Genomic DNA, 27107 nt, shown 5'->3' on the forward strand with positions numbered 1-27107 from the left:
AAACTGATCTTAATATAACAAACAGTGGCCATACAGTCCAAATAATTTCCTCTGTCTGACATTTTAATATGTGATGTTGTTTAGTGAAGACCAGAAACAGCATAAGGCATTGAACCATAACACCAGAATAGGATGACATGTATTTTAGCTTTATCTGTGAACAGTCTCCTAGTAGCCCCATTTATTGAGCTGACTGTGTGCAAAAGTCTTCTGGAAGAAAAGATAGGCAAAGGCATCTGTTGAAATAAGTGGAAAACTAGCACTTTCCTATTCCATTCCCATGGATAAAAAAATATTTTAAAATTGGTTTTAATAATATAATAAATAATAATAATAAATTTTAAATTGGGGACCAGGTTCTAATACTTTGTTAGTTTCATGCCTGGTTGTGATTCTGCATTCACCTCAAAATCTGAAATTTTGGAGACAGGAACCTAATTTTAGTCACAGTATATTGTTTTTCATACTTAAAAAAATAAGTGACCTTCAATATGTTGCTTTAATGTTAACATTAACCCAGATGTATCAGGAGATCTGGGGAATCTGAGCAATAGATGTTTTCTTTCCTCCCTCATGGGAACTGTCTCTGTAGGTTCTGGAGGGTAAATCTTGACATTCCAAATGATAGCAGTAGTTGTCATGGTCTTCTGTAGTATGTGAGTAAAAATCATTTCTTCTGGACTCTCTTTGCTGCTTGTGCTATTCAGGACAACCCTGAAGCTTCAGGGAATAACCTGAGGGAATAACCTCATAAATCATATGGAACTGGGTTTCATGCACTACCTTGCTACTGTTCCTTCAGGACACAAACAATGCTTTCTGCCTTAAGAAACCAACCACAAACTATGACCCATTCAGACATGGAAACCTCCAATTTCCAGGATAGAAAGCAGGGACTTAATTAGATGTGTGGCTTTTGATAGCCAGTAGCAATAAATCATAAATAGTAACATTTGTCCTGGACTTAACACTCTATCAAATGTCTGATAGATTTCCATTTGTTCTGGTCTGTGTGCAATTGTTAATTAAGTAAAGGGTTTAAACGATTAATTTTTCTGCAAAGCCAGCATTTTAAGCTGCTGAGTCAGAGATGGAGCAGAGTAAAGAAACTCATCGAATGTTTCCAAATAAGCCTGTTCACATGAATACTTCAAAGCTGCTTGACCAAAATATCTGGCTCTGAGGAACAATTTCTTGGTCAGTACAGTTTATCTCATGTATTTGTTGTGTGTAATTTCACTGCAGCTTGAAGGAAAATACTAGATTCTTCTGGCAAATGAAAACTGGCAACGCATTTAGAACAAATTGAAAAAAATTAATCCCAAATATTTCTCAACCTGGGAGGAATGTTTATAATGCTTTGTATCTTTCAGTTCTGTATGAGGTGACTTTCAGGGCATCACTTGAATAGAGAGAGCCTAGTGCATCTGCTTTGAAGAAATGCAGAGACTAATTGCCCATTCCTAAACACCATTAATATATATATAGCTAAATAAAGGAAACCAGCTTTCTTTCCAGCTTTTATTTACCGAAGTTATGTTTCTGCTTGTGTTGTTTGTTTTGGGAACGTGTTTTGTGTTAGGCCTTCACAGCGGTGATGAAAGAATGGAAAGTGTGAGTGAAAATTCTGTATTCTTGTGTTTTAAATAGCAAAAATTTCAGGGTAGTGGCTGTTTAACAGTACATGTCATTAAAACAACTGGTTCTGATTATGCTAAGGACATTATGATAGCAATATAAGTACATGTGCCGGTCACACAAGCTGACAGGGGTTGTCAGCCCAAGTATATTTTATGTCTTGGTATCTCATGCTGAGTGACCATGCTGGGTCACTGCAAGAACAGAATACACCCCAGGAAAATAAAGTTTTATTAATTAGAGTACTAAAACTCAAAGGATGACACTCTTCATGCTCTTTATTTGCATTAACTCTTTATAACTTCTGGTAGTGTTGTCATTTACACAAAAGCATGTAAATGTTACCGGGTTTTGCCTCAACTCACTTGAAAGGGAACAACTAATTACATATTAGGTGGAGGGATAAGTATTTTTATCATTTTAGAGTGGTTTGCCCTTCATTTTTCCCCCCTTTTTTTTTTTTTTTTTTTTTTTTTTTTAATGAACTGCCATGCAGCACTGCTCATGAAACCTGTATAGAGGAGAACCATAGACCACTTCTATTTTTTCTTGAGGGCCAAACCACCAACACATGGGCTTCTATAGGAACCAAGTTTTATTGGCTATTGGCTGCTTTGGACACAGAGATTATAGAAATACAGGTAGAGAGGCACTGCAATACGGACTTTGCCCTCTTGCTTAGAATCCAACTCATATTTGTTGCAGTCTGTTGATTGCGCAGCACTGCTGGCATTTGTCATCTAGCATAGCGATTGATAATAACCCAAATACCTTCCATCCAGTTTTTAATAAGTGTCCATATTGATTCAAGCAAACTCAAACAGAGTAATAATAAATATCTGAATTAGATATCTGAAATTCATGTGCATTTATTTCCTGTACTGGGATACATTTTCAAATTGTAAAAGAAATTATAAATTTTTGTATTCATTTGTTCACTCATCCTGATCTAAAAATATTCTGTGGTTTCTGGAATTGTACTTTTACATATGGACAAGTACTGCAGTAATAACAGTACCATTTTGCTCTGTCTAGGCTTGGCAAGAAGACAGTTGTTATTCTTTTTCCTATCATCTTCTAAATTCACCATCACTTTCTTTTAAAGTTAGGCTGTGTGTAGCAGAAGATAAGTGCATTCTAGAGATTTGCAAATTATTTTTGCTCACAGTAGATATGTAGTCTATTCTTTAAACTGCTTAGAAACCCTTTATGTTACTGTTGCTTCTGTTTATGGAAAAACATGAAGCAGAGAATAGTTTGAGTGTACAGCAGAGTGCTGAGCTAGATATGGAGTCCCAAAGTCACCAAATCTGAGCGAAAGGGCCAAAATTTGAGATTATCACCCTTATCCCTGAGAAATAACACGTAAACTTCTGAATAAAATGGAGGTTTTCCATCATTAAGTGAGGGGTTTATGTTTAGTAACAGAAGAAAGTCGACATTAACATTTCCGTGACAAATTTCCCTCAGTATAAAAGTGCCTGAGATTTAAAAACAAAATAAAACAAAAACCTTCAATACGACAAAACAAACAAAGAAAAGCACATTAAAAAAAAAAGATGGAACAAACGTGAGAGAGTTAATCCCAGCATTGTTCACATCCTTCATACTGTCAGTGTCACTTATTGGAACATATTTTTCTCTCCTGTTAAAATACCTCCCTTTCTTTCTTCACCTGATAACTACCTTTTGGTAATGCAAGTGAACCACAAATATGAAATATCCTTTCTGCTAGCTCAGCCTGCTAAATTAGCTGGAAGTGATTCAAATGTTTGATTGTTTGAAACATTGCTATTGCATTCTGCAGGGTGAAAACTGCAGAGTGATCTGCATAAAAGACTCTCAGCTTTCTTGTTGTTTAACTTGGTTCATAAAATAGCAACCAAGACATACCTTTGAAGGTTAGGTTTAGTAAACTAGCTAAATTGGCTAAAGTTTGGTCCATTTTATGATGTGTGCATTTTTCATAAAACAGAAAATCTCTAATATAAATTAGATTTTTATCATTAAGGAGTAAAATTCTCTAATTTTGATCACACGTATTATTGATTTACAAATCAAACTTAATGGTTTCTGTTTGTCAGACAATGATGGAATAGATGCATGTTATTCATGTTAGTTTGACGTTAAATAAGAGAACAAGTACCTGTTAATAACACTTCTGACTGGCATTGATAACAAGATACTTTAAATACTGCATATTTGAAAAATACTGTTTAAAGTTTCATCTGTATACAGCTTTGATACCAAAATACTGGCTTCTGTTTCTGCTTCACAACTGAACTTAGAATGTAGTCCCAGAAAGTGGTTGTGACCCTTATTTTCAGGCTGCATTGACAGAATCATCTGTCTTAGGGGCTTTGATTCCCAGAGATTCTGAAGTTTTTCACATCTAACACTGATAAAAGGTCCTTAAAACTTTCTGAGTGAAAATTACAATGACACAGTTATGCAGGTTGGGAGTTGCTTCTTTACAGATAGAAGCTAAAATACATTACTGTGATTATTGTGTAATGATATAAATGCAGCCTGCTCTTATCATGACATTACTAAATAAACCTAATTAGGCTTTTAAACATTTATGAAATCTTCGTATATTGGTCAAAATTATCAATTAAAATACTGTGTGGTTTTAGGATTTTGAGAATAAGCCCTTTTCTAGTTTAAGGTCTGCAGAATAAAGAGCAAAATATGTGTGCACAAATGCTATCAAAGTTGTTGAATACATCCCCCAAAATAAATGGCATTCTGTTGAAACATACCACATTACTCGTGAAGAGTGCAGTCAATGTCATAAAATTCTTAGGTGACCTGCACTGTGAAGTTATTTAGGAGGATGTTTCTCATTACTGTGTTTAAAACCGTTTCTGTATACTAGTGTAGTATATTGCTTCCTTCAAAGACCTTCAGGATATTTGAATTGCTGGGTTTTTTCTGCTTCAGTTTATACTTCTAGATGGTTTACCTTTACTCTGTAGGAGTAAAGGACATCCTCCATGATATAGTGTATGATTCCAAATAGCTGGAAGAAATTTTTAGTTTCTTCAGTTTGTAGGTGCTTCCAGTTAAGTGTGTGCCACCTAGCAGCATTTTCAAAAGGAATTTATTATTCTGTTTACTCTGTGATTAGTGAAATCTCTATGAGAATTTTGAAACCATTTGCTGGTTTCATTTGAAGGAGAAACTTTTACAAATTTTTGACAGCTCTAGCTCTTTCTAATGACAGAAGCAGCAAGCAGCACTTCTCATATCTGAGTGAACATGTCAGTGGTATAAGAAGGTGAAATTTCCCACAATGTAAATCAGCATTATAATCTGTGGAGTGACTGCCGGTGGTCTTCAGAAAACCAGTTAGACACACAGTGCTGTCTATCCTAATTTCTGACTTCAGTGCCCCACTGAAGTATCTAAAATGATAGAAAATGCCTTCCTAGTGTTATTTTCCTATGGAATGCCTTGATAGACCTGACACAGAGTTGTGCATTGGTGTTTTGGGTGAAAAACTGATGTGTAGTAGAATGAACAGTACTTTGTACTTACAGGTGAGTGATGGGTATGCTCTCCATAAATGCATCTCTCTGTTGAGAAGTCCCCTACCAACCAAAAATGTCTGTGAAGCTCTCACTCAGATGATAGAAATGTCCAATTCATATGTCCAGGTTCACTGGAAGAGGTCTCAGCTATTCCTAAGTCTTCCAATAAATCTGTTCCTGGACTTAGGTTAAATTAAAAATAATTAAATCAGTCAGGCCTTTACATGATGTAGAGTTTTTGTAAGCCTTAATTCCTGTAGGAAATTTAAGATGTGATTCTCTGAAGACTCAAGCACTAAACTGTACATGAGAAATTTCAGTGGAGGTGGGCAAACACACGTATTTTAGATGTTGGTGCAAAGTTCCTCAGAGAATGGAGAACTTGTGGTCCTGTTCAGCACACTTGTTTTATAAAGACTACCTGCAAAACCTGGGCACTCCTCCAATTTCTAGAATGTTCTGATTTGGGGTGTTAGTACTTTTGAGTCTGCATTATAGTCTATTTGGTATATATTTTATATATATATATATATTTGGTATATTTTTGATACAGGACAACAGGTGAGATTTTATGTTGTAGTGAAGAGACATCTCATGTTGTTTTGCTAAAAGGCATTTAAAAAAAATTGCTTTTCTGCCTTTTTTACAGAATGAAAAACACTCACAACTGTAATTGCTTTCTGTATATCTGCAGTACATATGTGCAAATCTAAAGACACTTCTTAAAATATTCCTAAGAAAATAATACTAAAGTGATGAAAGTGTATGTGAGACTAGCTGATGAAAATAAACAGTATCCTGAAAGCACTCTTACAGGGATTTTTGTATTTTCCTTTTTTTTTTTCTTAAATTGGATCTGCATTATTTTAAGTGGACTAGCCAGTCATATTTTTCTAATTTTAGGGGATGTTATTTAATGCCAGCTGCTACTTAGAAAACAACAATCAGTGACTTGGAATGACATAGATTTGGAAATAAAAGTTTACCAGAAGGATACTATGCAAACTGTATCAAAAGCTTTGCTAAAGTCTAATAAAAATACATCTACTAGTCAATGAGATGACTGGCCTTGTTAAATAAGAAAATTTAGTTAAACACAGCTTTACCCTTAAGAACCCATCTGTAACCTCCAGATTCCCAGTCTTTCTTCACAGGAGACGTGTTTCACCCCACTAATTATTTTTGTGACCTGAATCTGCTTGCACAGCTCAGGTTCTGTCTGTTCCTGGGGACACAGACCTGAATGCACCACTCCAGATGGGGTCTTATGAGAACATTCTGGAGGGAGAGAATCACATTCCTTGACGTGGTCATCACTCTTCCCTTTACGCAGCCCAGGATAAAACTGGCTTTCTGGGCTGCAAGCTCACATTGTCAGCGCATATTTAATTTTTCATTCACCAGTATCCCCAAGCCCTTCTTTGCTCTTGGCCAGTTCATCACTCAGTCTGTATTTATAGTGGATATTGCTGTCGTACAGGATCTTGAACGTGGCCTTGTTGAGCCTCATGAGGTGCACGTGGGACCTTTGATGCTAAGTATCCTAACATCATTTACATCAGAATTATTGGTTCCCTAATACCAAGGTTGTGAAAAAGGTTATTAATGGAAAAAGTTGGCCTTTCATGGCCCAAGACCAGTACACTTGTTTTTATTTGCCTTGCTGGTTTTCTGGATGTACTGACCCAAGTTGGTATTTTGCGTCCCAGTTGTTTATTTTTTTGACTGCAGAAGAAAGAATATTCGTATGATCTATAATTAAACTTACCAGAGCAAGTTGGCTTGTGCATCCATGCCCACTTTTCTTGTCTCAAAGTTAACTCTTCTGGTATTTCAACATGCAGGAACTTGTAGGAGACAGTCTTCTAAACACAGAGAATGAAGGATTTCTACAGATGCATGGCAAAACATACCAGTGCATCTCGACAACCCACGGTGGTGGGCAAAGTGCTTGTGAACAAAAGAGTATGGAACGATCTTTTAAAATATTTCCAAATTGTTGTCAATTGAATGATTTAGGCATGGGTTTAGCAGACCCAACCAAATAATTTCAAATCATTTCAAACTCTTTAAAGTCAGTGCAGTCCTGATGTGTCTTTCTTGTTCATAACAATTTGGTGCTCAGGGCCTTCCTTCTCATTTCCTTCACATGAAAAGGGGTATGGTGGAGGAGTAAAAGAGACTGACTATTTCTCAGAGAAGTACAAACACAGACATTGTATTGAGCATAACAGGGGGTCATAACACTGTGCCACATTAGGGAAAGAGGTAAGAACAACAATGTGAAGAAAGGGAGATGCAAGATGGTGTTATCTCCACATGTGTAGGCTAGTTTCATGTCATAGCCTGCCCAAGATCTCATGGGAAAAGACAGACCCACAGCATACTTATCTCACAAGTACAATGCAGAAACCAGAATCTGTCCCAGAAAAGTGGCTATCAAGGGCTGTGAAAATAAAATAGTGGAGATTATTCAACATTGCATCGACTTGCAAACCCTGTAGTGAACAGCTGCATCAAAATTCATATGCACAAAAATAACCCAACCATGGCTCATAGTTGCTTATTTATGTGCACATTTGTTTCTTAAGAAAAGCAGTTCAAACTCTGATGACTGCTGAGAGTGGCAGGAGTTGATGAGGTCCTCCTCTGAAAATCTCTTTCATGGGCTTTGGTAATTACAGATAAATGCAGCTTTGGCAGGGCATTGCTATTCTTTCTGGCATGGATTTTTGCAAGGCTTCTAGCTGAGCACAAATACTTATCTACTTGAGACCTTTGAGGGGGGAACTTGAACTAAGTCCCTCTACAAACTGGAGCCTGGAGAAATAAATACCAGGGGTTTGGGTTGTTTACATTAAGAGAAGAGAATATTTTAATATATTAAAAGTTGTTAACCTCTTTCAGAAACTTTACTGGAAACAACTGATTAAGTTTAAGGAATGAAACATGACTCCCAACAGCTTGCTTTTCTTTCATATTCACATTATAATAATTCCCTGTCTAGCCAAACCCTCAGCTACCTTTTTCCACTGAAATTCCTCTGTAGTGTAGATAACAGAGAAGGCTAGAAGTACTGCTTAATTCTCCCACTCTTTCTGTGCTCTTCAAGATGAACTTGGCATTTTGGTTGACTTCTGAGTTTTCCACCGGCTATGTGTACTCCTTGATGGTAGGAGTTGTAATTTCTATGCTGCAGAGATCAGAGGATAAAGGGTGACTGTATCTCACAACACGGGCTCACTAATCTGCCATGATCCTTCCTTGCATCTTAAAAGCTCAGTGCTGTGGAATTCTGCAAAGTGTCCATGCTGAGATATGTGTGAAAATCCCATGAGTTTGAATTCCAAAATAGTTAGTTATGCTTCAGAAAATCTGAAATACTGTCCTGAGGCAGGGTAGATCTGAAACACAAACTACTATGTGAATGTATTGTGAAAATATATCAACTAAATATATCACCCGCTTTTGGCTGGTGAGTGATAACTGAGAAACTAATGAGTTTAAACAACTAAACTCCAAAATACGGTCTTGCTGAGAAAACAAGGGGAATTTTCCAACAGTGTTTCCTAGTCTTCATGAATCATAAGAGCACTAGCTGCATCCAGAATTGAAAATTTTATGAGAACACTCATGGCCATCAGCCACAAGAAGAAAAATAGAAGAAAAGAATGGATTTTTTTTTTTTTTCCAAATGTCAAATGAAAGAACCAATTATTTTCCCTAATGCAGAGAATAAATGGAAAGTAAGTGGGGTTTTATATTTCAAAACAGATAATTTGAAGAAAACATGAAAAGAGGAAGAAACTGAGAGACAGCTAGAAAGCTAGTTTCCCTGGAAGTTCAGTGGTTCTAAGATTAATCAGTTACAGTAATTGAAATTGTGCTAATAGTGAGTCTGTGTGAAGCAAAGTAATGTCAGTTGTGTGGCATTTCTGAGAGACATATGGGGCAGGTATCAAGCTTGATGAACAAGCTGTTCAGTGTGGTAAATGAGGCCTGCACTAGGGCTGCCTGCATTCTGCATAATGTATTTTTTATTTGCTATCTATCATTAGCAAAGTACCTTTATTAAAAGCAATATGAACAGGTTTCCACACTATTTTTCCAAGCTTGCCTATATTGCTTATGAATGACTGGAACAGTGTGTGTGGGAGGAGGTATTGCTTGGGTGTTTTGTTCTTGTTGTTGGGTCTTTTAGTTGGGTTTTTTAGTTCATAGTCTTTTATGAATACAATTTTCATTATTGTATTGCCAAAACCATTTTTTCTACTGCTACTCTGTGCACATTTTTCACTTCTGTGCATGGTCTTACAGATCAGAATTCACTGGAATTAAATGTGTAATGCTACAAAATCACTGAATTAATGATAGTGATAGTGATTAGTGATATTTCTGTTATGCTTTTAATATCATTTTTGTATGCCAAATACTACACAACAGAATGTGTTGTCTTTCCACTTAGATTTATTCTGAAAATGTGATGAGGTTTATTTACTTGTTTTTCTCCTCTTGTGATCATTTAGACAACTGTGATATGTAAATGACTACTGGATGAATTGCATAATTAAGTCTTGTGGATAATGAAGACAGAGAGGATGACTTCAATATATTAAAGCAAACTTGTTCCATTTATTTTAAAGTTATCTTAGTATGGGAAGTTTCTCTGCTTTATAAAGAAGTAAAAAAATCAATGCAGATGCTATGTCCTTTCCTTTGGATAGTTAAAAATGGTTTGGATTTTAAAAATCAGGCTTGGCAGGAATTTATTCCTGGATTAATGTGTGCTTGTTAAGTGCTAGCCAAAAAAAAGAAGGGGTAGAGGGGGGAAAGTTGTGAAATTAAGAAATTTAAAATGTTAGGAATTCTATTCTTTTGAAGGATACATTTTAAAAGCCAAACCTTGCATTCTGATTTGCATGAAGGCTTCAGCCGAGTATACTGTCTGAACTCATAAAATATGTGAAACTTTACCTAGGGTCAAATGCTCAGAGTACATGCTGCTGAGTGCTAAAAAGGTATCTGGCTGTTGACTTTTCTTTTGGGAGCCCTGCCAGCATCAGGGTTGGTATGGATCTGCTGTGGGACAAAAGGAAGAGAGCCATGGAGAGCACATGTCAGGGTATGTGCTGTCCTTGACCTCACTGGGCCCAGCTGCTCTTTGAATGCTGTTCTGCACCAGTGAATTGAGGGGAAACCTTATGCTCTCCTTCTTCCCTCGTATCAAATTGGGAATAAGCTATGTCATACTAGCCTGAAAGAGGGTAAATGTAAACTGAAAGACAGTAGGTTTAAGTTAAATATTACGAAGAGGTTTTTTTTTCCTGTGAGTGGTGAGGCACTGAAACAAGTTGTCAGGAGAAGCTTTGGATGTCCCAGCCCCAAAAATGTTCAAGGCCAGGTTAAATGGGGCTCAGAGCAATCTGGTCTAGTGGAAGGTGTCCCTTCCACTAGAAGTAAATTGTCCCTTCCAACCCAAACTATGCTATGAGTTCATGCTGCTGCAGGCATAGTTGCTTCATTCCAGTACCCAACTGCTCCCCAGAAGACAAAGCCTGTCAGGTCAGACTGTGCCAGTGCTAGAGTGTGTGCCCAGGTAGACACAGTGCTGTGCCCTTGTAAAATCCTTAGGAATTGCTTGGAGACATGATTCATGTCATTCAGATGTTGTTTTCCAGCTAAGTTCTGTATTCTCGCTTCTAATCTCATTTATAAGCTGATACCACCTTCTAGAAAGTAATTTTTAAAGCAAAGTTAGGAAACTAAGGAGCTGAATATTTCATACCTCAATAGGGAGAGATGACCCTTTACTTTGGGGCAAGGGGTTGGTGGGGGAGTAGGTGATTAGAGATATATATGGGGAAGTAAACATTATGTGTTGACTTTTTATATTCAGCTATTAACATTTTTGGGTTTGTTTTTAATTTTTGAACACAGGACCTGTGAAGGGCGAAACATCCGGTACAGGACATGCAGCAATGTGGTAAGTGAAGTATAGCTTTGATGTAATACAGATCATCACCTATGATAATCATGTCCATAGTACCGCAAATAATTTTGTAAAGATAGTGAGGATATTGTAGCTATCTAAACTACTTTCATACCTCAGCACCACAGAACCACAGCAAACCTTTGTCAGTTTCTTGACAAAGTGGAGAGATTACAGCCTAGCATAATGCTAAAACTGTCTGGAAGGGATTGCAGTCACAGCCACCATAAATAAAGAGTCAGTGAGACTTCAGAGTTGCTCTTTAGAACCTCCCTTGCAGAAGAAAGACATCTCGTATTCCCAGCAGTACTTTGATAACCAACTGCTTCACGTTGGGTAGTCTGTCAGGCTGGAGGATTAAGCTGTTAAGAACTGAAGACAAGTTAGTAGAAAATATGTGATCCTATGATTCTATATATTTCTGTTCACTTGTGCCCTCACAGCATTTTAGTTCTGTTGTCTGTCTTAGAAAAGCATTTTTACATAGCCTTACGAGTGTTTTGGCATTTCTGAAGGGTCTTGCTGGTTTTCTTTACATGTAGCAAGTATAGTTTTCAATACAATAAAATAAGAAACTTCAACTTCTGTCTCAACAAAGCGAAAGTTTGTTTTCACTGCGGAAAATTGAAATTGAGGCTTTCATATGGAAAGTTTTATTGGGTGCCAAGAATAGTAAAGGCTCTCAAGTTACATGCAGAAATGTCATTTTTACCAGTAAAGATGGAAAATGAAATCAAATGTACACCAGGCCAAGCTTTCTCATGCCTGATAGGGGCATATTCAGGAGCCTTTCAATGCACGCTTTGTTTAAAAGTTTAAAAGTTTAACTTTAAAGAAAGGAATATATTTGCTCATATTTAGCTTATCTTTTCTTCAATAGACCACAGTTCATAATGAAAGAAACTGCTTCTCTCTGAGTTGTAGTCTCCTATGCAGTAAGATTCTCTCAGTTCTTTAGGAGTTGGACTTTGATAATCCCTGTGAGCCCTTTCCAGTTCAGGGGTTCCAATTCTGTGATTCTTCTGAAATTTGTTCTGATTGTATCGTTTGAGTTTCTGAAATGTCTCATCAGTCTAGCATTCATCTTCCCTAGCTGACAGCAACTGGTGTAGTTAATAAATAGATTTGCTGGCAAATTAGCTGTCCAGTTTTCCCCTGAGGAACTTATGCTACACCACATCTGTGTAAGGAATGGGAAGTTTGATTTGTGCTAGTCAAGTTGCAGGCCATAGCTCTGCTATATCACACACACACTCACAAAAAAAAAAAAAAAGTGATACTGTTAAGGCTAGTTGGACTACAGTTAAACACATTTATTTTGTTTTGGTTGGGCATTGTGTGCACATTGTGACAGTCCCTTTTTACGTCTGATCTGCCCTTGTGTATGTTAAAAGCAGTGAGACAGAGTACATCCTGCTCTGCTGCCATTGGATGTTCCTGGATCACTCGGATGAAAAACTGGGCCTTTAGCTGGGTTGCAGCCCTTATTTTGGAATCACTGAGTTTCCAAGATAAGGAATATTTCTTTGGATGTTCTTTTTAGCTTAAGTTCTGCTCTGCAAATGTGCACCTGAACAGTTTTCCTTCAAAATAAAACCTGCATGGTTTTGCCAGGCAATTCCTTTACATATCTTGTATTTGTCAATACTGGCTCCAGCAGTGAGGCATACAGCTGCAGAACTCAATTGTTTCGTACCAAATAATCCAAAATTAATCCTTGATGCTTTCAGCTTTGCTATGCTGAAATCAGTGACAGTTTTTCCACTGAAATACGAAGACCTGGGACTGCTTTTATGATTCCAAACCATTTTGGGGGGAACCATAAAGAATGGCTTGTGCAGTGTAAATCTAAAGCTATTTAGGAACCCCAGACTTGCATCGCTAAAATCCATTCTCTTACTGAATTGTGCAGCTGTAACACTAAAATATTCTTTCTCTCTTCCAGAATAGTAAAAAGAAATTAAATCATGTACTTTGTTGTTAATAAAGTCTCGTCTTTTGTCTCCACAATCCAAGCCTGCATACACACAAATTTGATCTTAAAAGCAACTCATTAAGCTCATAGCTTGATGTGAAATTCTGCACTAGAAAAGGTCCACGATACTGTGTGTATTTTTATTAACTCAGATTTTGCCATTAAAGATTTCATCTGAAAAGATACTGAAAATCCAGAGAATGGAAATTCCAGGCTCATGAGACACTTTTTCATCTGTTACATGACAGTCTTTGAAGGCAAGAAAAATCAAATCCCCCCTCATTCCAAGCTTTCATTACCAATGTCTTGTGCATAGCTTGAGGAATGATGTTCATAATTAAACAGTGTTTTTAGTTTTTGCAAGCTGTCTTTCTGTGAACTGATGTGTTTTTTTAATGACTGTCCTTTTGCAGGAAAGGATGGGTAGTTATATATACTAAAAGCAAATTATTTGAAATGTGAAATTGGAGAATTTGAAGAATAGTTTTGGAGTCTGGCAGTGAAAACATTTTATAGGCACTATCATTTGCAAGATTTTGCTACAGCTGGTTTTAATTCATACTGAAATTAAATTACAAGGGGAAAAAATTAGATAAAGAAAAAGAGAGGCAAGGGGAAAAAGTGGTGTACCTGTTTTCCCAGTGACTGATATTAATTATTCCAGAGGTACTGAATAATTTTGCATAATAAAGACTGATTCTGTCTGTCTGTAATTCTGCTTCTGAACAGTCCTTAAAAGAGTCCAGTATATTTGCCACTTGCATTGCCTGTTGTTGATCAGAAACTGGAAAGATTATGGGTATGAAGCCACATGTGTAAATAGTAAAAGAAGGAATGAGAGAATCTGAAGATGATTTAGGGTTGAATTGCATCTGCTTTTTTTCTTCTTACTATTCACATCGACTCAAGCATATTTCCAGACATTTTAGAATATAATCATGGGAGGGAGAGAGGGAGTAATTTGTTTTTCTTTAGAAAATCGGTCTAAATGCAATGAAAACATGTTTTTGAAACTATCTGTGTTGTTATACTGAACATTTGCAAAATAAACAAACATAATTCCAAACTCTAAGTAGGATTTTTTTACTTGTTCTCTTTCCTTTTTTGTTTTGTTTTGTTTTGTTTTGTTTTTATTTTTCCAAGCTAGCACAGTCTTTTTTTTCCCTCTTCTACATGCATTCTTGGTTGCCAAGTGCTCTCCAGCTTTTGTACGAGGCTGTCATGCCACCTCATATGCCCTTTCTCTTTTTCAGTCTTTCTGACACTCTGCTGTCTTTTGCTTTCTCTTCCCATCATTTATATAAAAATTACTCTGAAGGTTGTTTGTTGGAATATGTACTTTCTTTATGCCTTTCTTCTCAAGTATCAGGAAAAAAAAAGGAGAGAAAGAAAAAGAAAAAATGATGACACTGACACTGAAGCTGCACAACATTACTAGCTCTTTCAACAAGGTTCCTGTTTGTAGATTTTAGATCCCATTAATCAGGCAACCAAAGCTTGTAAACATCACCTGCAACTCTTTTTATATATATCTCACTTTCTTCACTTGGCTGAAGTACCATCTGTAATGTCATCCCCCATTTTTTGGCTTGCATTCAGACCAGCTACTTCCATCCCTGTTTCTTATCAGCTCATGCTGCATTTCGTATACACTAGCATCAATGTTGTTCATCTTACTTTCTACAAAATAACACTATCATCTTTCCGTGCTCAAAACCCCAGCCTGGAAAGTGTCAAACTTAAACTTCCATATAAGTACATAAGTCTCTGAAGCACTGGCTTATGTGTATGAGAAGTATCATCACCAAGTAGGTATTTTCAGGCCTACAAGAATGATTAGCAGAGTTTAATTTTCCTACCCAGTAATGATTAGAAATGCCATTTTGCAGTCAAACCTCCTAGTTTATATTTTGCAGTAAAATATTTTTAAAAATTAAGCAAATTATAGGCACTACACATAATCTTCTTACCAACACACAATTTATTTAATGTCAATTTACTTTTTAAGTGGAAAATCTTCCAAACTCAGATCATATATTGTGACTACAGTCTGTTCTTCAAACTACTGGGTTTTAATAACTTCCATCTTATTTCTGATTGGCTGCATTTTAAAACCTCGCTGTGTCATCTAGAAATTATTTCTTCATAGTTGGAAACAAGTGCTTTTAGTATCTAGCAAATGACAGAAGCTTGGACTTCTGGATTTTCAGTCTTCTCAAAAAGCAGAACTGTGAATCTGTGACAATTGAAAAATAGAACAAAAAGACCCAGATGGTGTCCAGTTAATGTAAATGCATAAAGAAACTTTGTAGCCCAAATCACCTGAATCAGTTTCCTTACAGAAATATTTCATGACTTGTCAGTACTTTAGGTAAATCATAGTTTTAAATTCAGTATTTCTGACTTTTTTTTTAATTTGAACAGCTCATTTTTGAGCTGTTTGATAAAACGGCACCCTCAATGCTTTTTAAAAACTATGTTTTAATATTGTATACTTATATTAGTTTTTGACTGAAGTTCTTGGAAGTTTACATGTTGAAATTAAACTTACTGTATCTAATTTATACATTTAGTTTAATATTTAAAAGAGATGGACAAAAAAGAAAAGAAATTTAAATTACACAGAAGGCTGCATATTGAGGTATTTGCCAGAATGTGAACATCCTTCCAAAAAAAAGGCATTTTTTGGTGAGAAAATATTTTATAATATTTATAATGACAAATATTAATGGAAGTTTACATTTATAGTTCCATTTTAGACATTTATCATTCAAGTATAGACAATTTTAGCTCTCATCTCCATGCCATGTTTATTTAACACAGAGAATATTAGCTGATATTTCCCCATTTTCTTTGTTGCTATTATTTCTCTCAAGCTTCCCTTTGTCAGATATTGCAATCTCTTGGGGTTCTTAGAAAAGGCTTTAGTATGAGTTCCTTTCCATCTGAGCAATGCAGTATGATCCTAAGTTATTTCTAAGTTCATGAGACTTTTGAAAAATCCTGCTGCAAGAAATATAATTCAAGCAGGGCACTCCACAAGGCTTCAAGGCTGCGTGAATTTTCTTTTAAATCCCTAGATCTCCTAAGTCTCTGTGTTTTTATCTACAGTTCTTATTTGGTCCCCTACTTGAGGACTTCAGGTTTTCTTTTTCAGTGGGGAAATTCGTGCAGCTGAAACACCGTGAGTACTTCATGGAAGTGGTTCAATAAGCTGTTCTGTCAGATGCAGCACAGAGTAGTCCAGTTGTTAGTCATTTTTTGCACAAAGGCAAAAGCTCCAGGTATAGTAAATCACTCTTGGCCTCTGCAAATATACAAGCACATATATTGTAAACTGTTTTAAAGTTCCTCAACTGTTTCCACCTATCGTTGCTTAGATATGATCTTCTACATTTCACCCACTAAGTAAACTTTAAAAAAACTGACCCTCTTTTGTCCCATGAAATCTGATCTACCTATCACCATCGTGGGACATCTGGGATTCATCTTATCTTTTCCACTGGATCGTTGATTAATGGAAATTGTTTTGAATGGGATTCAAACATGGCAAAACTCCATGGACCTTATGAATTAGAATAGGGTAAAATATGAGGTCAAGTTAAAAAAAAAAAAAAAAAAAAAAAAAAAAAAAAAAAAAAAAAGTGAGGAAGAAAATGAAACTGTAATAAATGGGCCACATTACATGTCTAAGAAGTGAGGATGAAACTTCTGTGTATATTTTAAAATGGGTTTCATAGATCACAGGTGTTTCTGATCACCTTTAAAATTATATATATTTTCATTGCAGTAGAGGAAATCCTGACCTGACAGGATGAATAGAGATTATAGGTATCCAGCACAGGCTCAGTGTTTCAGTAATATCTCATGAGCCTCCGTGATCTAAAGACCATAAAAGACCCACCTAGGACTCACAGAGTTAAAGGAGGAAGAGTTGTTTCCTATTGGAAACTGGATTTTTTGTCCCTAAGAAGTCTTAATGAATGGGAAGTTTGAAGATAAATGGACTTAGAAGAAACTTTCAAGTTTATTATTTCTTTCTGACTCTTCAAAGAGTGCAATGGCAGCAGTTTCTCATATCTGCAGGGGCTCACAGATAATTTCCAAAAGAAAACAAAAACCGGTAAGTCTTGACTATAGTACCAAAACTAGAATAACCTGAAGCAGGACTGTAGTAGTTTTGTGGCCAGATACCAGGGCTGCCACATGCTCCAAGCCAAACACAGGCCCTGCAGATGTGGTTAGCAAAATTCCCCACAGAACTACATGGAGATGCACAATTTCACATTGACCACTACACTGCCGTGGCCCATGACTTCTGGCTGTCTCAAAGTGCCTGTCAATCTGTTGTGCAGGTAGACAAGCTGCATATTCTTACATAGCTCCCAGAATCAGACCCTCGGCTGGAGGAACTCGTAACTTCACTCAGGCCAATGGAGCAGTGCTAGCTGGCAGCCACAGTGGGTCCCCTTCCCCTAAACCACCATGCAAGTACCAAAAGCAGGCTGACTTTTTTCAAGAAGGCTTTTTGGAGTTAGTCTATAGTTTCTCTTGTCCAGGAGCCAGCAGTGGAGAAATAAGACACAGCAAGACTGCTTCAAAATAGCAAGTGGCCTTATTTAAAGGTGTGCAAAGGGTTTAGAAGAAAATAGCAAATTACTGCTTGAAAAAATATGCAAAAAACCACAGAAGCAAAGGTTTTGCCTTATCTTCTGTTTCAGCAATTGGAATACGTATTTATAGACTGAAAACTTATATCTGGCTTTGATCCTATGTTTGCACAAATGTCAGCATGAAGAGGCTCTGGTCCCCACTGATATATAACATAAACAAAAACCAGTAAATTAGTAAAAAATAGTAAAAAATAATAAATGAGAAAAAATAATGTGCAAAGTTTTGTAAAGTTCCGATATTTTCGGTCTCAGTGACCTGCTTCTAAAAATGAGTAATATTTAGAATTCAGATCACAAATTTTCTCAACATTGTACATTTTGGCATAAAAAAAATGTTATACAGCTTGTGAAGGTGTTATACACGTACATGTAAATACTTATGCTTTCTTAACCGGAAATAAAGATACTTCCTGAGGGAAAGACATCTCCAGTGCTTTCAGGTAAATTTAGGATTCAGAATTTCAGCAGGAGAAAAAGTTACTGTACCAGATTGTGACCCTTTTCACATCTGTGTGCCAAGATAAGTATGTGTGTCTGCATTTCTGACTCTGTGCATGTGTCGCTTCGAGTTTCACGTGAAAACTTTTTTAAATACAAGCTCTGCTATTTAAATCCATTGTTTTATTTTGATCACAGTATCAAAGACTGGAAGTATTTAACATCAGTCCTGGTCACCTGCCGTGTCCTGAAGGCTTGTTATGTTGAGGAATGTTTTTTATTTCTTTGATTTAGGAGTATCCAACACAAAAAAACATAGTACTGAGTCCTGTACAAAGCAGGATTATGAATTCTGTGTGTTGTGTACTTTATTGGGCCTTATTCTCTTAGTAAAAATAAAGCTGTTACAAGCCAGGAAGTTCTGAAGGTAGAGCCAAGCTTGAATCAAACAAGAGAGTTGGCTTGGATTTCTGCAATCGAGCCTTGGCTTGGGTATCTGCCAAGCCAATAGACCTGACTGTATTCATTTACAGACAGAAAAATTCAGAGAAGGGTAGGCACCAGAAGATTTTGTGGTAGGAAATAAGGCCACTGTCATCTTCCTTTCTTGTTTGAAAATAGAACTAAACCAGATCTTGGATCCAGTTGTAAACTGGCTTATTGTTAATCCTTTGTGTAACAGCAGAACATAAAGACCACTTCTTCTCTAATTACAGAGCTGTGGAGGAATAATGAATTTCCCATATATTTTTCTGCTCACTTCAATGTCCAAACTTTGTCCTGTATCAAAAGTTTGCCGAGATCATAAAAAGAGCCTGATCAGCCCTCTGTTTTTCTTTAGATTTTAAAATCAAACTGAAATACTTGCAGCATTTTACTTTTTTTTTAATCTTCTGTAATACATTGATAGAAAAACTGTCTTCTGAGTTCTCCAGCAGTAAAACACCAGTTACAGACTTGGACTCTCAACCTCCACTTTCAAAAAGGAAGAATGAGCACTGGGTTATTGCTCTTTGATACATATTTTTCTAGAGCTAGATTTAACCCACATCCTATATTTTCTTATGCCTTAATCCATTGAACCTTTTGTAACAGGAGGACTATTCCCTTCTACTTAGATCACAGAACTTTTGACTGGAATTTGACCCTTTACTTCAGGGGTTTGTGAGTCTCAAATACAAGGTGAATTAATTGAAAATTTGCTCACATGGTACAAAGAAAATTAGATGACAGTCTGTGTCTAAAACCACAGCTTATATGTGTGTATAGTTCACAACAAGAAAGTGTTGTGATCCAAGATTATTCAGCATTCTAACAAAATAGCCATAATCACATTCCAACAGGGAATGAGAGGCCAAAATGGCTAACCTGGGTTTAAGACAAGGGCTTACAAATGACAAATATATAGCCAAGACTGTGCCATGTTCCTTTGAGAGGAGATTTGAAAGCTTAGGTTTTAATACTGAAATTATTTTAGATTTTAATAATAAGAAATGATCCATTAATGTCACAAAGAGACATGCAGCCTCCATGTCTTTCATATCCATAGCTGTAATAGTTTCACCTTTTAAAAAAATGCAGAAAACTGTTAGTGAATGAAGGGGTAAAAAAGATCTGAGAAACATAGGTGATTATTTAAATCTAAGAAGAGATGTTTTCCCTCAACAGCAGTAAGACTTTCCTGGCTGGGAGCATAAGAAGTCTGTGAATAAAGTTGTCATTAATGATTGTCTAATAGGAAGAAGTAGTTTAAGGGCAAACAGACAATAAAAATATCATATAAATATATTGTATAGTTATGTGGTTATGTGTACATCAAAAATTTTTCTTACCAAGTATGTAATCAACATTTATTATTGTCTATGATTTAGGATTAGAAAAATGTTGTAGTCCCCAAGCGGAGGGTGTAAGAACTGTTCATTTCATCTAGTGTTTTACCAAATGTCATCCAGGAGCAGGTCTCCTTGCAGCAGTAAGGTGGAGAACTCTGCAATCTTAATAATCCAAGACAGTCATATTGCCAACACTTGCTTTTTTTTGTCTCTGTTCTTATGATGTTTAATGATTTTCATAAAGCTTAGCTCTTATATTGCTGTAATTATGCAAGAAATTCAAGTTACTTCTAAGAATCCCTACCTAGTGAATCTAGTGAATCCCTACCCTTGTGACTGCTTGCACCAGAACACTTGAAATATCATTCTTCAAGGATCAAATACTGGAAAGGAAATAAAAAGAACTCATGTTTATTTTGCCTGAAGACTTATGACTTTAAAGCTCTTCTTGCACTCTTGAGAATGTGTCTAATCTTCTTCAATGCTTAATGGCATCAAGAAAGTGTAAATAGGTAAGAAAAACTTAAAATTCTTGTCAACAAGGTACTTTATGCAGTATGAGTAGTCTTTGGTTTTTTTATCAGGTAGACTGAGTTCAGAGTTAGATTTATCTGTCTCTCAAACCTCCTGAGGAATTGTAAAGGGTTTTTTTAAAGGTCTTCTCAGTTGCAAATCTCTAATTGACAGTCCTAGATTTTAGTCTTAGATTAAAGAAATGCAAATATGTATCAAGTGCTTCTCATCCTTGTTGCCACATCAACTGATTTATGTCACTGAGACAAAAAAAAAGATAACGATAATAAAGAAACAATTAAATCACATAGTTATTTTTTCCTTCTCCTCAAACAAAAGGGAAAATCTGTCTGAAAGAGTGGCTGTGCACACACGCTTCTCCACATATGTGCACAAGTAGAATGAGATCCAGCAAGAGCATTGTGACCCTCTTTTGCTTAACCACAAGGCTGTGGTTAAGACATGTACAGTGCATTTCTTATTTCCCATTTACATATGGTCTTGGTGTTTTTGCAATAGTTTCATGGAAAGAAGAAAGAAAGGTATAATTATGTGTTGAATTATGTGTAGCTGTACCTATTTCAATCACTCTTTTTTGTCTAAACAAAAACTCTCTCCATCTGGCAGGTGTGGAACATAGCCAGCTGCATGATACTGCAACTGGCTGTCCTGAATAGACCTGCTGATCTTCTCCTCTTTCTTTTCTGCAGGACTGCCCACCAGAAGCAGGTGATTTTCGTGCCCAGCAGTGCTCTGCTCACAACGATGTCAAGTACCAGGGGCAGTTGTATGAGTGGCTTCCTGTCTCTAATGACCCTGACAACCCATGCTCCCTGAAGTGCCAGGCCAGAGGAACGGCTCTGGTTGTGGAGCTGGCACCAAAAGTTCTGGATGGCACACGGTGCTACACTGAATCCCTGGACATGTGCATCAGTGGCTTGTGCCAAGTAAGGAGAGAAGCCCTGCCTCAACCCCTCCTCATGACTCCTCTGCTCAGATCTCTCTCACAAGCTCACTCCCTCTCCTCCTCCATACTTGAGTCATTTTGGGGTCTTTATTTTAATAATCTCTTTTCCATTCACTTAAATTATTTTTTTTTCACTTTTTTTTTTTGAGGGGGAGGGGAGGGTGGGCTGGAAGGGGGAGGCATGTATTATCCCAAAGATTATTTTCTCACTTTGTTGCTTCCTTGGGGTTCTTTTGAAGGATTTTATTATCTACTTTTTGAACTATTCTCTGTAGTTAGCTGCAGTAGCATATCTGATTTGAAGCACCAGTAGAAAATAATGTTGTAGCTTTTAATTTGGATACATCAAAGTTTTCCAGGTCTATCAAATTACATTATCTTTGAGGATTATTGCTCCCTGTAAATCAGAAACCCACATGGCAGGAGATGAGGTACTAAAGTGAAAAAACTGCCATTCCTTCATAGGACTAAGCAAGCTGCTACACCTCCTTGGACCTTAGCATCCTTATTTGTTACCAGTAAGAAATGGGGACCTGTTGACCCCTTCACTTCACAGTGTGTGGGGATCTCTTGGTCATTCAACCAATTTATTTGCATCCTAATTTGGTTTTTTATTACCTTTGTGCTTTTATTTATACACTTGTCATGGGTGGGCACTGGCCAGATGTTAATGCACCCATGAATATATGTTTTTTCCCTAACAACTACTGTGGGATGGGATCAAGAACAGAGCAGAGCAGGCTTAAATCTTGAAAACAAAAAAAACCCACCAAAACTTTATTACATTACATAAGAACAGGGACAGAAAAACTCTTAAACACACACAGAGACAGAAATAAAAACTTCTCAGAACATTTCTTCTCCCAGTTTCCACCCCCCACACATTACTCTTCACAGACCAAACCTTTGGGTTTTAGATCTAACAATCACCACTCAAAATGAAACCAATCTTCAATTCAGCAAGGGAGAGAGGAGTCTCTCTCACACCACAGACTGTTCCTCAGAAAACACGGGTCCACCCCTTATGTGTTTCCATGTCACCCCTGGCACCGCCCGGAGAACTCTGCCAGGGTGACACTCTCTTTTTCCTATGTCCAGCGCTCTCACCGCTGTCCATAGTCTGAAGCTGCATACAGGGCTCTTTTAAGGATGCTGCATGCCGAGCTCTCCCATTTTTACCCAGGGGCCGAGGTTCCGAGAGCAGGTCTGCCCTGAGGGCAGACGGCGCCACCTCACCCTCCCCCTCTCTTCTCTGCTCGCTCCACTCTTCAAGTGCCAGTCACTGTAGCAAAAGCAAGGGCAGCTGTATCAACCTAAAAATGCAGTTTCTGTTCAAAAGAGACTTAAGTTCAGTCCATGGCTAACATTATGCAAGAAAAGTCCAGCTCAAAAGCCAATTCTCTTCAATCTCTGCCCATATGGGGTTTTTTTCATCTCCTTTTGTCATCTCGGTCCCAGGCCGCTTCCCTCTCTCCTCCGAAACCACCAGTCATGAGAATCAATGTCTAAGGAAAGTTTCTTTCTGCCCAGCAAGGGTTAACAGTTTCTATCTCCTGGCAGGGCTGCAGGCTCAGGCACTCCCAGGCTCGGCAACCCCCACGTGGCTGAGCACCTTCTCCCGGAGTTTGGGGGGAAGAGGGGGTGAGCACACACAGAAGGCACTTCCACAGTTTTCCACCCCTCCATCCTGGACGGGGCAGCTCAGTTCCAGTCCTGTCTCCTCTCTTCTCCCCCCGGGGGCTCTGGCTTACCTGAGCCTGACCACGTGTTTCCCCTCCCCCACCCAGCCTCGTGGCTGGGCAGGGGAAGGAGGCCTGAGACTTCTCTCCGCTTGAACCGGAATCCAAAAGAGGCCGAACCCCCCTGGAGTCCTGCTTTTAACTCTTTGTGTCCTCAGAGGGGTGTCCAAACCTCTGAGTGACCAATCCAGGTGCCAGCAGAAAACCTGATCACTGATTGGCCTGCCCACATCCCCCTGGAAAAATTGACCTCCCCCCGCAACCACGACAACACTGGTGCCCTATCATTACTCCCGTTAAATTACTTACTCAAGCTGCATCAGAATTTATTCTTCTAAATGACATGTAGACTACTGGTTGATGAAGGGAAGGGCCTTTTCACCATCTCTGTTAGGTTCTGAGCACACCTAAGTCTCAAAAATGGTTGAGCATAGATTCATATTTCTTTGCAGTATGACCCTAAAATCTATGTAGACTTGATGTATTGTTGACTGTCTAGTGTATTTTCAACTGCTTTTTCTTTTTCTTTTTTTTTTTAAGCTTTCCTCCACATTTCTTTTCTCTTTCTTTTCTCTTTGATTTTCTGTTCTGAGCCAGAAGCAGTCCTGAAGTAAATTAAATAGAGTAGATAGTTCCTGGGCTAATCTCATTTGTGATCCGAAGAAGGCAATCATCCAGACTTCTTGACCTAAACCAAGGGCATGTATCGCAAAATTCTAGACTGCCTAATGAGACAAACTATTTTTTAGTCTTGTTTTCTGTTTTCAAGTCTTTAAAAAACTTGACTGGAAGCACAAAAATCTGAATGGGAAAAAGACTGAATTTTTTTTGCAAGTGGCTCAGGATTTAGGAGCAGGCTGATTTCTGGGTTAGTCCAAATATGAAGCATACTTTTTCTCAAGAAATCTTTCCCTTAGAAACAGAGTTCCTCAGCACCTAGGACTAAAACAAAGTAATTTGCATTGTCGTGACAATTCTTACTTGAAAGTCTGAAGGTAGCTGCACTGTTAAAACTGTAATGACTGATACTATTTCTCTGTGGCTTGAGAACAGACAAATATACTAGCACTGCTGTCCCTGAGTAATTTTAGTAAAACTAACCCTTTTCTTATAAACCATAAAATGGAGAATAATTTTTAGTGCATAAACTGTATTGTATTTTCCATGTTCTTCAGCATTCCGTTTCTTCAACAAATTTGCCATATATTTACAATTTATGCATTTTTGAGGATGACCAAAATAAATGAAAATATAAATTCTCATACTGTATTCCTCATAGTGAATGTGGGTGTGGTAAGTTTAAAGCAACTCAGAGTATTACTGTCTCAGTGTTAGCCAGTCATATCTTTGTGACAGTAGAGGTACGGCATTATAGAATTATATTTGCCCTAACCATATGCTATAGGAGAGCAATTGCTTTACTATCTATCACAGCAATAGCTACTTCTACATAAGTAGTCCAGAATGGTAAAGAGTATGGAATTTGCCATAATATATTGTGAGCTTTCTTTAAAAGTAATGGTCTTCCATTGCTTCTATAAACGTTATTTAAAAGATTAGGAAACCATAGTGTTATAGAAGAACAAGTGCAGCATTCTTTCTCTGTAACATTTGTCCGAATAAACTTATTTCTGTAAGTATAGGGAATGCATGTAAACTTCAGAGAAGACAAAATATGATTTTAGATATTATTTCTATTCATTTGGAGTCAGAGCTGCAGGCTACCACTTAACTGAAGTGATTTACATACTGTAAACACAATAATTGTAGGTCCCAGTAGTTTTTAAGGGTTCATAATGATCCTGGAAGAGAAGCAACGTTTTCATGAGATGTCTCTGGAGCTGCATGATTTGGGGCAGTGCAGCAGACAACTCTAATAATACACATATGGTTAGTCACAACTGCAAAAAATGAAGCCTCTTAAGATGTATGTTCTGTATAAGGTCGTGGAGGTTAAAAAGTGAAGTATGTTTCTTACATAGTTTAACAACAGCAAGAGACAGATTCTGGACCTGGTACAGGTAAGCCCTCATTTCATATGCAGATTGGAGAATGAGATGCTGCAGAGCAGCCCTGCAGGAAGAGACCTGGAGTTCCTGGTCAGTGGCAAGTTGAACATGAGTCAGCAGTGCCCTGGCAGCCAGGAGGGCCAACCCTGTCCTGGGGGGCATCAGGCACAGCATCACAGCCAGGCAAGGGAGGGGATTGTCCCCTCTGCTCTGAGCTGGGGCACCAGCTGAAGTGCTAGGGGCAGTTTTGGGTACCACAATATGAGAAAGACATGAAACTGTTAGAGACTGTCCAAATGAGGGTTGCTAAGATGGTGAAGAGCCTTGAGGAAAAGGTGTATGAGGAGTGACTAAGGCCACTTTTTCTGTTCAGCCTGGAGAAGAGGAGACTGAAGGGAAACCTCATTGTGGCCTTTTGTGTCCTCACAAGGGGAGAAGGAGGAGTGAGTACCCATCTCTTCACTCACATTACCAGTGACAGGACTTCAGGAAATGGCATGAAGCTGAGTAGGAGAATATCAGGAAAGAGGTTCTTCACCCAGAGGGTGGCTGGGCACTGGAACAGCTCCCCAGGAAAGTGGCCACAGCATCAGGTTGTTTGACTTTACAAGGCATTTGTACAATGCTCTCAGGCATAAGTTCTGATACTTGGAGTGTCCTGCACAGGCACAGCTGTTGGACTAGATGATCCCAATGAATCCTTTCCAGCTCAACATATTCTATGATTCTGTAACAACAGGTCCTTTGCAACAATTGCACTATGTTGAAGGCCAAGGGATGTGTTTTCTGGATTGCTCAGAGCAAAATTACTGAAACTACTTTAAGTTTACCTTCCTATCGGCTTGCATTTATCTAAGTGTTATGGCAGCCAAGAAGGTTGTTGAATGTTGAATGAATCTCAAGAATGTTCTTGAGATATAATATTAAAATAAAACATATCTTGACTTAATTATGTGCAAGAATCCTGAATTAGTAAAAGTGATATTAAGATCAGTGTATGTTTACATAGACGTAGAGCATTTTTCCCAGTAGGTAAATGACAGTATTAATTTTCTTAACTAACCATAGGAATATATTTCTTTGTATGCAAGACTTAAGTCAACCCATAGCCTATTGTGTTCTCACAAGCTGTTCTTCAGATTCGAGAAATTAAAGGTTAGTTTTGTTGCACACAGGATGTGTGCCTCAGTACTCACTTCTGATTTAAAGGTGAATGATTTCACTCATTGACAAGAATGCATTTGTAAAAAGGAATTTGTATTTGGAAATTATAAGATCCCTCTCTCATATTTATCCTTTATTTTTCATATTGTTTGGAGGTTTAAAACTACCAGTACCTTAGTGGCATATTCATGAGTCTTTATTTAATTATAAGATTTTGAGCTGAAGCCTTTTTTTTGCCTGCTGACCTCTTAGTAATCAAAGTCAGAAGAGATGTCTGATTCTATTCAGGGCAACCAAAGCTAATTTTGTGTACAGAACAAGCTGTATCCCTGAATCTTTGATTCAAAAAGGAGTATGGTTAGAGATTCTTAAAAATATTTTTAATTTTATTTCCAGAGATAGAGTTTTGGGGAAGTTATTCAGTAGCTGACTCAGATATACTTCAAGACATAGGCCAGTACCCATGACTGTGATAGTTCAGAAATCATTCAAGCTGCAGGCACATTGCCTCTCTCTGTATTATATAAACATAAATGTATTTTTCCCATTAAGATATGTATAACTTGCTTTTGTTCTTTGTGTGAAATACTTAAGAAATTAATAGGAATTAATGGGAATTAATTTTTGAAAATCATTT

At 37.5% G+C, this 27107-nt stretch overlaps 1 protein-coding gene across 1 annotated transcript in view; it reads left to right on the forward strand.

Annotated features, from left to right (window-relative positions):
- The window catches only part of ADAMTSL1 (ADAMTS like 1), a 195823-nt gene that overhangs the window by 17835 nt on the left and 150881 nt on the right, over positions 1 to 27107 (forward strand). The window contains exons 3-4 of the mRNA XM_063421603.1: positions 11109 to 11154; positions 21302 to 21538. Coding sequence (XP_063277673.1) covers positions 11109 to 11154; positions 21302 to 21538 — 283 coding nt within the window. The remainder of the gene's footprint in view (positions 1 to 11108; positions 11155 to 21301; positions 21539 to 27107) is intronic.

Source organism: Prinia subflava, chromosome Z (assembly GCF_021018805.1).
Source record: "Prinia subflava isolate CZ2003 ecotype Zambia chromosome Z, Cam_Psub_1.2, whole genome shotgun sequence".
NCBI classification, from domain to species: Eukaryota; Metazoa; Chordata; class Aves; order Passeriformes; family Cisticolidae; genus Prinia; species Prinia subflava.